The 12,478-nt window shown below is 36.6% G+C and overlaps 1 protein-coding gene across 1 annotated transcript in view; it reads left to right on the forward strand.

Annotated features, from left to right (window-relative positions):
- LOC127628227 (guanine nucleotide exchange factor VAV2-like) overlaps window positions 1–12,478 on the forward strand; it is a 286,511-nt gene that overhangs the window by 260,532 nt on the left and 13,501 nt on the right. Inside the window, exons 9-13 of the mRNA XM_052104998.1 lie at window positions 1,775–1,874; window positions 4,470–4,565; window positions 9,226–9,294; window positions 9,490–9,576; window positions 12,364–12,449. Coding sequence (XP_051960958.1) covers window positions 1,775–1,874; window positions 4,470–4,565; window positions 9,226–9,294; window positions 9,490–9,576; window positions 12,364–12,449 — 438 coding nt within the window. The remainder of the gene's footprint in view (window positions 1–1,774; window positions 1,875–4,469; window positions 4,566–9,225; window positions 9,295–9,489; window positions 9,577–12,363; window positions 12,450–12,478) is intronic.

Below are 12,478 nucleotides of genomic sequence, written 5' to 3' on the forward strand. Positions count from 1 at the left end.
AAAGAGTTTAAAATATGCTATGGCCCTATTTAAATACTTACTCTATGTGTTTTAATGCATATAATTACATTAAAAGTATTATTGCCAATTGCAGATTGTCCTTGATTCATGTTAAGTTTCCTGTTCCATTATTTCTTCATCGTTTCAAGTGTCCTAGTGTTCATAGTGCCCTAGTGTTCATAGTGCCCTGTCTCTCCCTCACAGTCCTTTTTATGCGGTACCTGAAACATTTAATCTGGAAATTGCCTTGTAAAGAAGACCTTCATGTTCAATTATGTCTGTGACATCTGTTATTACAGCTAATTCCAGACACCCGCTCCTGCATTTTCAATATGCTTTTGAATGTGCATTTTGGCTCATACTTGAGCAGGGCTGCCATTAATCTCCATCAGTCCATTTCCTTGAGGAACCTAGCCGTCTCTCTTGTTCCAGATTAGCCTTTAATCAGGCCTGCTTAGCCCAAGGGCACTGAGGCCCACACCTATAGCAGAGCAGTAGGGGAGCCCCCCTTTTCAGCCTAAGACTACAAGGGAAATTTTGGATTACACTTTCAGTTAGTTTGTCACCCTCCCTGATACAGTAGCAATGCTTAGCGGGTGGCGAATATATCAGCGTATGAATCAAAGAGGTGAGACTTGGGTCTTTCAGGTCTGTTTGGAGTCCATGTTTTGGATTGCATTCCATCAAGAAGGCCACAAAAGCTCTCTTCATCGACTGTACTTAATTAGTTAGATTTGAGTTGACCACCATCCCTTGATTCATTAGAGCACATCCAGATGTATTTTGCCCTCATTAGAGAGCAATCCAGTTCAGAATTAAATCTGTTTTATCTTTCTTTGATCAGACCACCTTTCTTTCCTGGCTTTATCTTCCTACTTTGGACACTACTTTGAAATTGGTTTCACTCATCTGATCAAGAACAAATAGAAGCAATGATTATATCTTAAAAAGTGGATTTAGTACAAGGAAGACCACAATTAAGAGGCAAGCAAGCTGAGAGTATCCAAGAGATTTGAGCTTGCTAACTGTTCCAGTGCCCTACTTAAATCAAAGGCAAAAATCTGTGCCACACACGTGGTGCTATCTTCTAGGCAAAATGACTTTGAGCAGCTTCCAGAATGTGCTGATCACTCATTGTGATATTTTTGATTGCCCTAATGAACTTTTATCTTAATCCACCATAATGCTTCCCTAAGATTAATTAAATAATTTTTATATACAGATTCACATAATATTTTCCTTAAATGGTTTCAAAGAATATTTGAGACTGAGAACTGAATACGGCGGGAAAAAATACCTGAGCACTCTGAAGTGACCACGGTGATTGGTGAAGTGCTAATATTGCCAGGTCTACTAACAACCAAATCAGCCCGGTTGCTAGGAAGGGTAGAGTCATATGGGGTAACCTCCTCGTGGTCGCGATTAGTGGTTCTCGCTCTCAATGGGGCGCATGGTAAGTTGTGTGTAGATCGCAGAGAATAGCATGAGCTTCCACATGCGGAGTCTCCGCTGTGTCTTGCACAACAAGCCACTTGTTAAGATGCACGGATTGACTGACTCAGGCAACTGAGACTTGTTCTCCGCCACCCAGATTGAGGTGAGTAACCACGCCACCACGAGGACCTACTAAGTAGTGGGAATTGGGCATTCCAAATCGGGAGAAAAGGGGATCAAAATGTAAATTAATTAAAAAATGACCAAGAAGCATGTCCTTAGTAGTGAATGTAATTCAAAGTCATAGTTACTAATGATAATAATGATATTTATTTTGTAGACTGCTGATTTATGGCCAGTACTGTAGTCATATGGAGAATGCTCAGAAGACACTGGATGAACTGATCGCCACACGGGAAGATGTCAAGTGTAAAGTTGAGGTGAGCACTTAACATAATCAAGCCCCTTGACTGATGCTATTAGGTGTTAATCAGTAGAAGTGCTTGAATTCTGTAAAAGCAGTATGATGTTATAAATCTTATGTGTCTGTGTTATGTTGATTGCTGGTTCTTAACCACATGACATGTGACCAGCATTTCCTTTTATCTACACTTTCAATGAGTATGTGTGTAGTCCATGATATAATTCAATCCTCTGGGTGGTCTCAAAATACAGCTGAAATCTATAATGCACTTATGTTCTAGTGCGATTATGAAAGGCTGTGATTTAATGTGATAAATATATAGTTTGCATGTGCTGCATGCTTCAAAGTTAATTGTGCCAACACATACACCGAAAACACCATTGTGAGCATTTTATTTGTTGCAGATGTCAGCGACCAGAGCACTAATTCACTTTGTATCTTGAGGCACATACAGACTACATATTTATTTAATTAAATAGCAGCTGCTTTTTAATTACCTTTAATAATCATATTGGGTCAAGTAGCGACCTTCTTTTCTTGAGGTGAGAAGGTACCGTCAAAAACACACAGAAACTGAAAATTTCTGACAAGAAAAAGTTTGACAGATATATCACTACTGTATAGTAATGTGATATTCACTGTAATACTAGTACTACTACTACTTATAATAATAATAATAATAAATCAATTGTAATTGTATTAGATTTAACTAATGTCGCACATCTGTGATGTTCTCTTATGCAGCACTTTATTTGACCAAAATAATTTCAGTGTTGTATTTTGGATTGTGCTGTGAGGTTCTATATTTCATTTGATTAAATAATACAATATTATGTTTTTATTAATTACTTGTTCTATATTCATTTGATTACATTTTTGATTTATTTAGAAACTATTTTGATTAAAACATTGAAACAAAACTATTAATATGTAATTCAGAAAAATAAAAACAAAAAACTGTGATCGGTACTGGCACATGCCAAAAAGGAAGTATTGGTACTTGTGCATCCTAATTTCTTTATCCAAACAATGGATGAAAAGCTTGCTCCAATATGTCAAGTTGCTTTATCATAGTCTATTTTGTGTGCAGTGCGCAACAAAATAGGATTCATCTCTAAAATTACACAGGCTTTGCTATTTCTGCGAAAATATGGGCACTGAAATTAAAACATGCTATAGGTGCAAGCATATAGGTGAAATTAAAACATGCTATAGGTTAAAAATGCCCTCCCAGAGCCTGCTCATGTGGTCAGACCCAGCTCTGCGTTCTTCCACAACCAACTGTTGTTGACAGTTTTGGGACATGAACTAATTTTGCTCTCTGCTAACACTTCTCAGAATGCAAAGGCTACAGGGCTCTTTGTGCCTGACAGTCAGAGGCAGTGTGCACTACTTTAATGACTCCAAAAATAAAGACAGGCCAGGGAGGACATTAGTCGGCCATTATTGCCAGGCAGAATTAGAGGAGATTACAGTTGAAATCACAGCAATCGCAATTACACAATACGCTTGTTGACAAATTCACATAATTATTGTCCAGTTATCTGACACACTAGAAGGGCTTTGTAATCAAGCACAGTGCATCCAGAGCACAGTTACGAGACCTCTTGGAATGAGACGAGAGGCTCTTGGAGTGGATTAGTCAGTCATCTCTCGTCAGGAAAGACATAGAGTCACTGATAGTCATAGAGCATGATGAACCCCTTCCTCTGTTCTGAATTTTAAGCATGACAGTTGAGTAACTCAACCTCCTCGCTTGAATGTTGCATGAGAAGAGGGAGATTATATTGAAGGGAGTAAATCATAAAGGGATAAACAACAAATCTAGCATGTAGAGAAAAAGCATTATATTCAGCTTTCAAAATGATATGTTGTACTATATATCAGTTTACACACAAATTGAAATACATTTTGACCATATTTACTTTCTTAGTACATTTCACAGTTTTTTTGTGCATGATTCATCAGTGAATGCTTATTCGAAAGAAAATGAAAGCTTTTGTAATCTTTCATTCAAATGTAATAACTTTCTTCACTTCTCAAACAAGGCTGCGTGAGCTTGGGAAAAATAATACAAACCTGTAATGTTATAGATTAACACATTCACTTTTCACAATCCGATTAATTCCTGAAGTTTCGGCCTACATTATTTCTCACTGAAGCTTACATTTCGCTAAGATATATGTAATATTACGAAAGTTAAATAAATTGAGAATGCAGTTTTATGTTGTCCTTATTAAGTCAGAATGATGTATCTGTTTAAAATACCACTTTTATTGGTTGTGGATGTGGGTAACATGTAGCCTTTTTTATTTAACGTCAAAATATTGGTTAAAATCTATATAATATATAAAGTGTGAGAGTGTTTTTTCAGGTTCTGTAACTGGTCACCAATTTTTAAGTTGTTCATCATTTTTAGACACCTTTTATCTGTTTGCAGGCTTTTGTTTTTGTAAAAATCTTGTTTGAACAATGCTGATATTATGTCAGTGTAAGTATAGCGTGTGGCAGGACACTGTTGAGACTACATCACATTTCATGTCAACTATGCAGTTACAGTATTTGTTCTGAGACTTTTAAAACAGTTTTATGTTGCAATAATCCTCCACAGGAGTGTACTATGAAGGTCCAAGAGGGCAAGTTCAAACTGCAGGATCTCCTGGTGGTCCCCATGCAGAGGGTCCTCAAATACCACCTTCTGCTCAAGGTGAGAACCTTATTTTCCAGAGAAATATTGTATTGCTCATCTCATTTGTAATTTTCCTTTTCTATGGGTTAAGGTTCACTTTGCCAATTGGATTGTGTGAATTGATGACCTTGTTAAACTTCCATTTATTGTGATTTAAAGTTTGAAAGCAGCAGAACAACCCCCACCTCCTCCTAACCCCACAAACTTATAAAACATTCAGATTGTTTTACCTCATAGAAGCCCAACAAGACCCATGTGGCTCTCCACAATGGCTAGCCACTGCTAATAGAGATCATGTATAAAACAGGATGACCTGAATGATACAAACCATCATTTATTCACAACAGACTTTAATAATGGATACAGAGAGAGAGTTTGAGACTGCAGAGAAGGAAGTGGGAGGTTTATATCAAACTGGAGCCCACAGTTTTTTTTTTTCTAAGCCACTGGATACAGTAACACTGTTTAAATCAGCCATGCTTAAATCATATTATCCACACCCCATTTCATCCCCTCCCACAGCCCCATGCCTTGGCATAAATACACTCGAAACCTGATGGAGTATTTCTGTGTGTGTGTTTTGTGCTTGAGATTGCAAGTGAAAGTTCTTAGCTGTTTGTGCAAATGGTCATGCATACACACGTATATGAACATTCAACTTGGGGTTATATCTTCACTTGTTGTGTGACTGTGTGTTTATTATCATGTGTCTACCTGTGATTATTTCCAGGAATAGAATGTTTTTAATGTAGATGTTTTAATTGTTATTGTTGTTTGTTCATTTTTCTGTAAGGCACACCTGTGGCATATCTCTAATGGCTCTTGTATGAAGGGATAGTTCTGTGGTTTTCAACTCTTCAGCTTTTTTTTTAAGCGTCAAACCACCGGTTGTTGTAGCTTTCAGCCTATCACTAGAATTTCACTTTTTAGTTCACTCAGAAACCCAAGTATTCTCCTTTGAAAATGAGAAACACATGGGTCTGTACAGTAAATACTCTGCCCAAATAATTGTGACACATCTCTCAGAAAAAGTGTTGGAAGTCGCAATGGGCCATTTAAAAGAAAACATGAAATTTGGTAAAAAAGTTGATTATGACTGTTTGCAGTGTTCTATTTTTATCTGTCGTAAGTCTCAGCTTTCAAATGTCAATGTTATCATAAAATTCAATCTGTAAAGGTTGTTTTATGCTGTTTAAAGAAATAGATTTATCTCATCATTTACTCACCTCAATGTTGTCCCAAATGTATAAGACTCTCATTCTTCTGTGGAATACAAAGATATTTTGAGGTGCTGTTGTCCATACAGCGTAAGGTTCCCAAACTTTCAAGCTCTAAAAAGGACATAAAATGAAAATCCAAATGACTCGAGTGATTTAATCCATGTCTTCTGAAGTGATATTATTGCTTTGAATGAGAAACAGACCAACATTTCCTTTATAAAAATGTCCTTAGTTATATAATTAGAAAGCTGTGACCTTTTTAGTGAAGAGCATAAAACTTGATATGTGATTCTGGGTAAATGAGACTCAAAACGATGGAGCAGGTCACAATTTTTGCAAAGCATGCAAGCTATGGTACTATGCACAATTATGTATCCTTTTAATCATTTTAATAAAGCATGGTTTAGCCCTTATATTGTGTCCCAGTCAAAACTGGCCAATTAACATACCTTTTTTCTTCTAAAAACTGTTGTTTATTTCATCCAGTTGGAATAAAATTCCATTACTTTGTTCACTCAGGACATCTGAACACACAACATTTTTTAGATAATTTTCATAAAATTGTACTGTTTATATTTCTCTTTGTCACACATGTGGTGTTCCCAGTCTAAAGTGACTGGCCATTGAAAATGAATGGATTAGACTACAAAATACCGAAATATTACATGTTCAGGAGCATCCCAGGAGCATTTATATGAGCACGTATTTGGATGAGTGTTTGCACACACAAAGTCCTCAGACATGAGTATACACATACACATACACACACACACACACACACACACACACAACATTTGTTGAGCACCCATTTGTGCATCGTCTTTACATGTATATCGAAGCAAGTTCATTCATGTACATTTTAGGAATATTTCAAGATCTACTTATCATATTATGTTGTGTTTGGGCTTGTTTGAATCTGGATAGTCTGCTGTAAGTTACGATATGTCATTGTTATATTCATGTTTTAGGAAACAAGGAAAAATGTGAAAAAAAGACACTTCTGTTTATTATATTTATGTGTGTTAGTGGGAATTGTATACACTAATAGTGTAATTTGTATAAACTAAATGCAGTTTGGCCTCTGAGTGAAACAGATTTGCTAATTTAATTTTTAGCTCATCTTTTTATGTTTTTACTACTCTGAACATAATTGTTGTCATAACAAATTAGCAAATTATGAAAATAAAACCGCTCTAATTTGTCAGCAAATTAAAAAGCATTATTTAAGAATTTGTAGGGTCAGCAATGTGCATCGTAAAGTCCTGATGACACCTATTTTGTTTAGAGCAAGCAAGAGGTAATTACTTTATTACATAATTATTATTAGTTTAAAATTGTCTGCAGAGAGTGCCCCAACTAGCCTGGTATAAGCTAAATTCTATAAATCATTATATAATATATTTTTATATGTTCAAAGCCTGTCATAATTACTAAAAAAGAAGTTGACAAAAAGATCTAATGCATTATCTTGGGATAATACAGGTGAAACTCTAAAAATTAGAATATCGTGCAAAAGTTCATTAATTTCAGTAATTCAACTTAAAAGGTGAAACTAATATATTATATAGACTCATTACAAGCAAAGTAAGATATTTCAAGCCTTTATTTGATATAATTTTGATGATTATGGCTTACAGCTTATGAAAACCCCAAATTCAGAATCTCAGAAAATTAGAATATTACATGAAATCAATAAAAAAAAAGGATTTTAAATACAGAAATGTCGGCCCTCTGAAAAGTATAATCATGCATTAATTACTGCCTCAATGCGGCGTGGCATGGATGCTATCAGCCTGTGGCACTGCTGAGGTGTTATGGAAGACCAAGATGCTTCAATAGCGGCCTTCAGCTCTTCTGCATTGTTTGGTCTCATGTCTCTCATCTTTCTCTTGGCAGTGCCCCATAGATTCTCTATGGGGTTCAGGTCAGGCGAGTTTGCTGGCCAATCAATCACAGTAATACCATGGTCATTGAACCAGGTTTTGGTACTTTTGGCAGTGTGGGCAGGTGCCAAGTCCTGCTGGAAAATGAAGTAAGCATCTCCATAAAGCTTGTCTGCTGAAGGAAGCATGAAGTGCTCTAAAATGTCCCGGTAGACGGCTGCGTTGACTCTGGACTTAATTAAGCACAGTGGACCAACACCAGCCGATGACATGGCTCCCCAAACCAACACAGACTGTGGAAACTTCACACTGGACTTCAATCATCTTGGATTGTGTGCCTCTCCATTCTTCCTCCAGACTCTGGGACCTTGGTTTCCAAATGAGATGCAAAATTTCCTCTCATCAGAAAAGAGGACTTTGGACCACTGAGCAACAGACCAGTTCTTTTTTTCTTTAGCCCAGGTAAGACGCTTCTGACGTTGTTTGTTGTTCAGGAGCGGCTTGACAAGAGGAATACGACATTTGAAGCCCATGTCCAGGACCCGTCTGTGTGTGGTGGCTCTTGATGCAGTAACTCCAGCCTCAGTCCACTCCTTGTGAAGCTCCCCCACACATTTGCCTGACAATCCTCTCCAGGCTACGGTCATCCCTGCTGCTTGTGCACCTTTTTTTTCCACACTTTTCCCTTCCACTTAACTTTCTATTAATGTGCTTTGATACAGCACTTTGAGAACATCCAACTTCTTTTGCAATTACCTTTTGAGGCTTTCCCTCCTTGTGGAGGGTGTCAATGATGGTTTTCTGCACAACTGTCAGGTCAGCAGTCTTCCCCATGATTGTGAATTCAACTGAACCAGACTGAGAGACCATTTAAAGGCTCAGGAACCCTTTGCAGGTGTTTTGGATTGATTAGCTGATTAGAGTGTGACACTTTGAGCCTACAATACTGAACCTTTTCACAATATTCTAATTTTCTGAGATTCTGAATTTGGGGTTTTCATAAGCTATAAGCCATAATCATCAAAATTATATCAAATAAAGGCTTGAAATATCTTACTTTGCTTGTAATGAGTCTATATAATATATTAGTTTCACCTTTTAAGTTGAATTACTGAAATTAATGAACTTTTGCACGATATTCTAATTTTTCGAGTTTCACCTGTATATGCAATATGAGAGATTTATTAACAATCTTAGTGTGCTGGTCATTTTTAACTGAGCACAAACTAACACAACACAATGGTTACAAAAACACTGATTCCGTCCTTTAACAAATACAGCCTTAGCCAATTGATTTTTCAACTGAACAAATTTGGTTTGCTGTCCCTGACATTATGAACAATAGCTTTACTCTGTTTTTATTCCTGGATGGATTAGATGGTGCCACATAGAGGTCAATAACATTTTCACAATACTTCATACCTCATATTTAATTCTTAAGATACATACTCTGTGTATGAATATACTCTATATCATAACACATACTATATAACATAATGTGTTCCCTATTACAGTATGTGTATTTGCACAGACCATGCTTTGTGTATGACTCATAATTATGTTGCCTGTTCACAGGAGTTAGTGAGTCACTCAATGGATCGGCCAGAGAGACAGCAGCTTAAGGAGGCATTAGAGGCCATGCAGGTGAGAGCTCTAATGTGACTGACATTTCTACCTTAAGATCTCAGCTTCTTCTGCTTGCAACATTTGGTTTATGTTGTAGTCATACCTAACAATTTTTTGGAAGATTGTTTAGTGTAAAATGATCTCTTGGACTCTTGGTGTCTGAATGGCTTGGAGTTGCTATCTGAGTCTTTTTCTGTTTATTCGTCTTTGAAGGACCTGGCCATGTACATCAACGAAGTGAAAAGAGACAACGAAACCCTAAAGAAAATAAGTGAATTTCAGAACTCAATAGAAAATCTGGTAAGTGTTCAGGACTCAACAATATGGATTGTTTTCTGTTGGCCTTGCTGAACCAGTTATTCAGATTTTTACTCACCTTTCATACATTTTCACTGGCCCCACCACAAAATATTCATATATACTTTTTATAGCATTTTTTAGCAACAAGAGAAAATTAATGCATGTGATTAATTTAAAATACTTAACACTTCAATTTTTCTTTAAAACAGTTAATGCATTTTCCAATTTTCACATTAGATACTGACATTTTATTCAGCTCTGACATGCACACCAAAAAACACACACAACAGCAATCCTGTATCAATGATCAAGTGATGGGAAGCGCTACTTTTACAGAACAAACACAGTTGGGAATTGTGACAAAAAAATCAAGTACTTTGCAGCCTTTGTAAGATGGAATTGAATTACCACAGAAGCACTTCAAGTCTTATCTGCCAAACATACGATAAATGGTACTGATGAGGGATCGCTGTGGTAGGCTAGCCTGTTCTGCTATGTACGGTCTGTCGAGCTGCTCAGAGCTCAAAACAATTTCAACTTTAAACCATTGCCACTGATCTTTCAAAGCGTCAGCTAATGATTACCGGACAATTTTCAATTAGTCAAGCTTCCACAATTGAAAAATCATGCAATTAATCGTGATTAAACATTTGAATCAACTGACAGCACTATTAGCAACATAATTTTAAAAGTGTCACAAAAATAGATGTTCATCAAATGTTGTTTCTTTAAAAAAAAAAAAAAAAAAAGATAATTTAATAACAATTTAATTGCTGGACATTTTACAGCTATAATGTAACACTGTGCCAGCTATAAACCTTTTGTTTGGTGGAGTCATTCTCACAATTTCAGCAAAAGTTCATCAATGTTAGCCAGATAGATACTTTATATATTTAAATCAGCAGAATTCGCAAAAAAATTTTGTTTGTAAGGCAAAATGTAATTAATTGTAAATATAATCAAACTTAAGACGTAGTAACGACGCAACACATGCCTAATAATGCAAGTGACATTTCCACCAACTGGCCTGAATTTCTCTACACTAGCCTCTTGCCATTTGGGCATCCTTATTTTTAACCTCTATTGTCCCTTCGCAAAAAGATTACCTGGATCTTTAAAATCTTCGATCATATGTTTGACCATTATACTGTGTCCTAAGAAAGACTTCTTGTGTCTGCGGTCATGGCATGCTCTTTTCTACTTGCTGGTCAATTCCTCTTTATCCCCAAACATTTAGATTTTTACAACCTCCACCTGCCCCTCGTCTTTAACTTCTGTTTAGTAAAAGAAATCATGAAAGCCTTCATGCTATGAGCACTGGCAGGATGTGTTTAGGACTGTGTTTAAAGGGAATTAAATCAGTGTATTCTATGTTGGGGCTAATATATGAGTTAGTGTATCACTTCTGGTTTATTTATGTGATGGTCAGTGGCGCAGATGATGCCTGCGGCGAAACATCAATGAGCCAATGAGGCACGGGACTTAGGGACAAAGACTTTCACTGTGGGCTTTGACATGCCTTTAATGGCTCTTTATATAATAGCTACTGTAGCATATAACAAATTATATAGCTTTTTTTTGTCAGTAACATCAGTGATACTTGCTAGAAATCTTCTCCATGTACTGTTGATCTATGGGGTTTATGTTGTACACTTGCCCCATAGACAATGCCAACTAAATTTGTATTTAACAGAATCTGTGGCATCAGTACCACAGAAAATAATTTTGGCTTATCTCAAAAACATCGAAATGCACTTATAATGGAAGTCTATAGGGCAACTGTTGTACACTTGCCCCATAGACTAGACTTCCATTGTAAATGACAACTAAATTTGTATTTAACAGAATCTGTGGCATCAGTACCACAGAAAATAATTTTGGCTTATCTCAAAAACATCGAAATGCACTTACAATGGAAGTCTATAGGGCAACTGTTGTACACTTGCCCCATAGAATTCTATCGTAAGTGTCAACTAATAATTTTGTTTTGTTTTGTTTTAAACAGCATCTGTGGCAACAGTACCAGAGAATATAATTTATACACGTACAAAATCAATGGAAGTTCATGGGGAAACCATTGTACACTTGCCCCACAGACTTTTACATTTACATTTATGCATTTGACAGATGCTTATATCCAAAGCGACTTACAGTGCATTTAAGGTATACATTGTGTCAGTTTATGTGTTCCCTGGGAATCAAACCCATGATCTTGGCGTTGTTAGTGCCATGCTCTACTAATTGAGCCACAGGAACCTTCCTTTATGAGTGCATAACTTTTGACACATTAAAGGTACTGTAAGGTAAAATAAAAATATATATATATTTTTTTAAAAGATTCCAAATTATTTGTGTGGTAATTGGAAGCATGCCACAGATGCTGTCAATAGATATTTTAACCGGATTATTGCTTTAAAAAATACTTGTTGTAATAAATAGCTTTAAAATATAGTTGTTATTGGTGGTGGCGTAGATGGCTAATGCACTGAACTGGTAAGCATAAGTTTGCTGGTTCTATCCCCACAGCCACCACCATTGTGTCCATGACCAAGGCACTTAACTCCAGGTTGCTCTGGGGGGATTGTCCCTGTAATAAGGTCACTGTAAGTCGCTTTGGATAAAAGCATCTGCCGAATGCATAAATGTAAAAACTGCGCACAGGATCAAGTGACTATATGCTTGGATGTACAGTATTTCAAAAAGTGCTATATCAAACTCTCCAAGCCTTTATACCAATCTAAAGGTATTAATATTGTATTTTGTTGTGTACAATTGTGTCATACACAGCAGGTGAAGTTGGAAGAGTATGGAAGGCCAAAGATAGACGGAGAGCTGAAAGTGTGTTCTATAGTAAACCGAACCAAACAAGACAGGTACAACAAGCCACTTAATTTGTACACCA

The sequence above is a fragment of the Xyrauchen texanus genome, chromosome 34 (genome assembly GCF_025860055.1).
Source record: "Xyrauchen texanus isolate HMW12.3.18 chromosome 34, RBS_HiC_50CHRs, whole genome shotgun sequence".
Lineage (NCBI taxonomy): Eukaryota > Metazoa > Chordata > Actinopteri > Cypriniformes > Catostomidae > Xyrauchen > Xyrauchen texanus.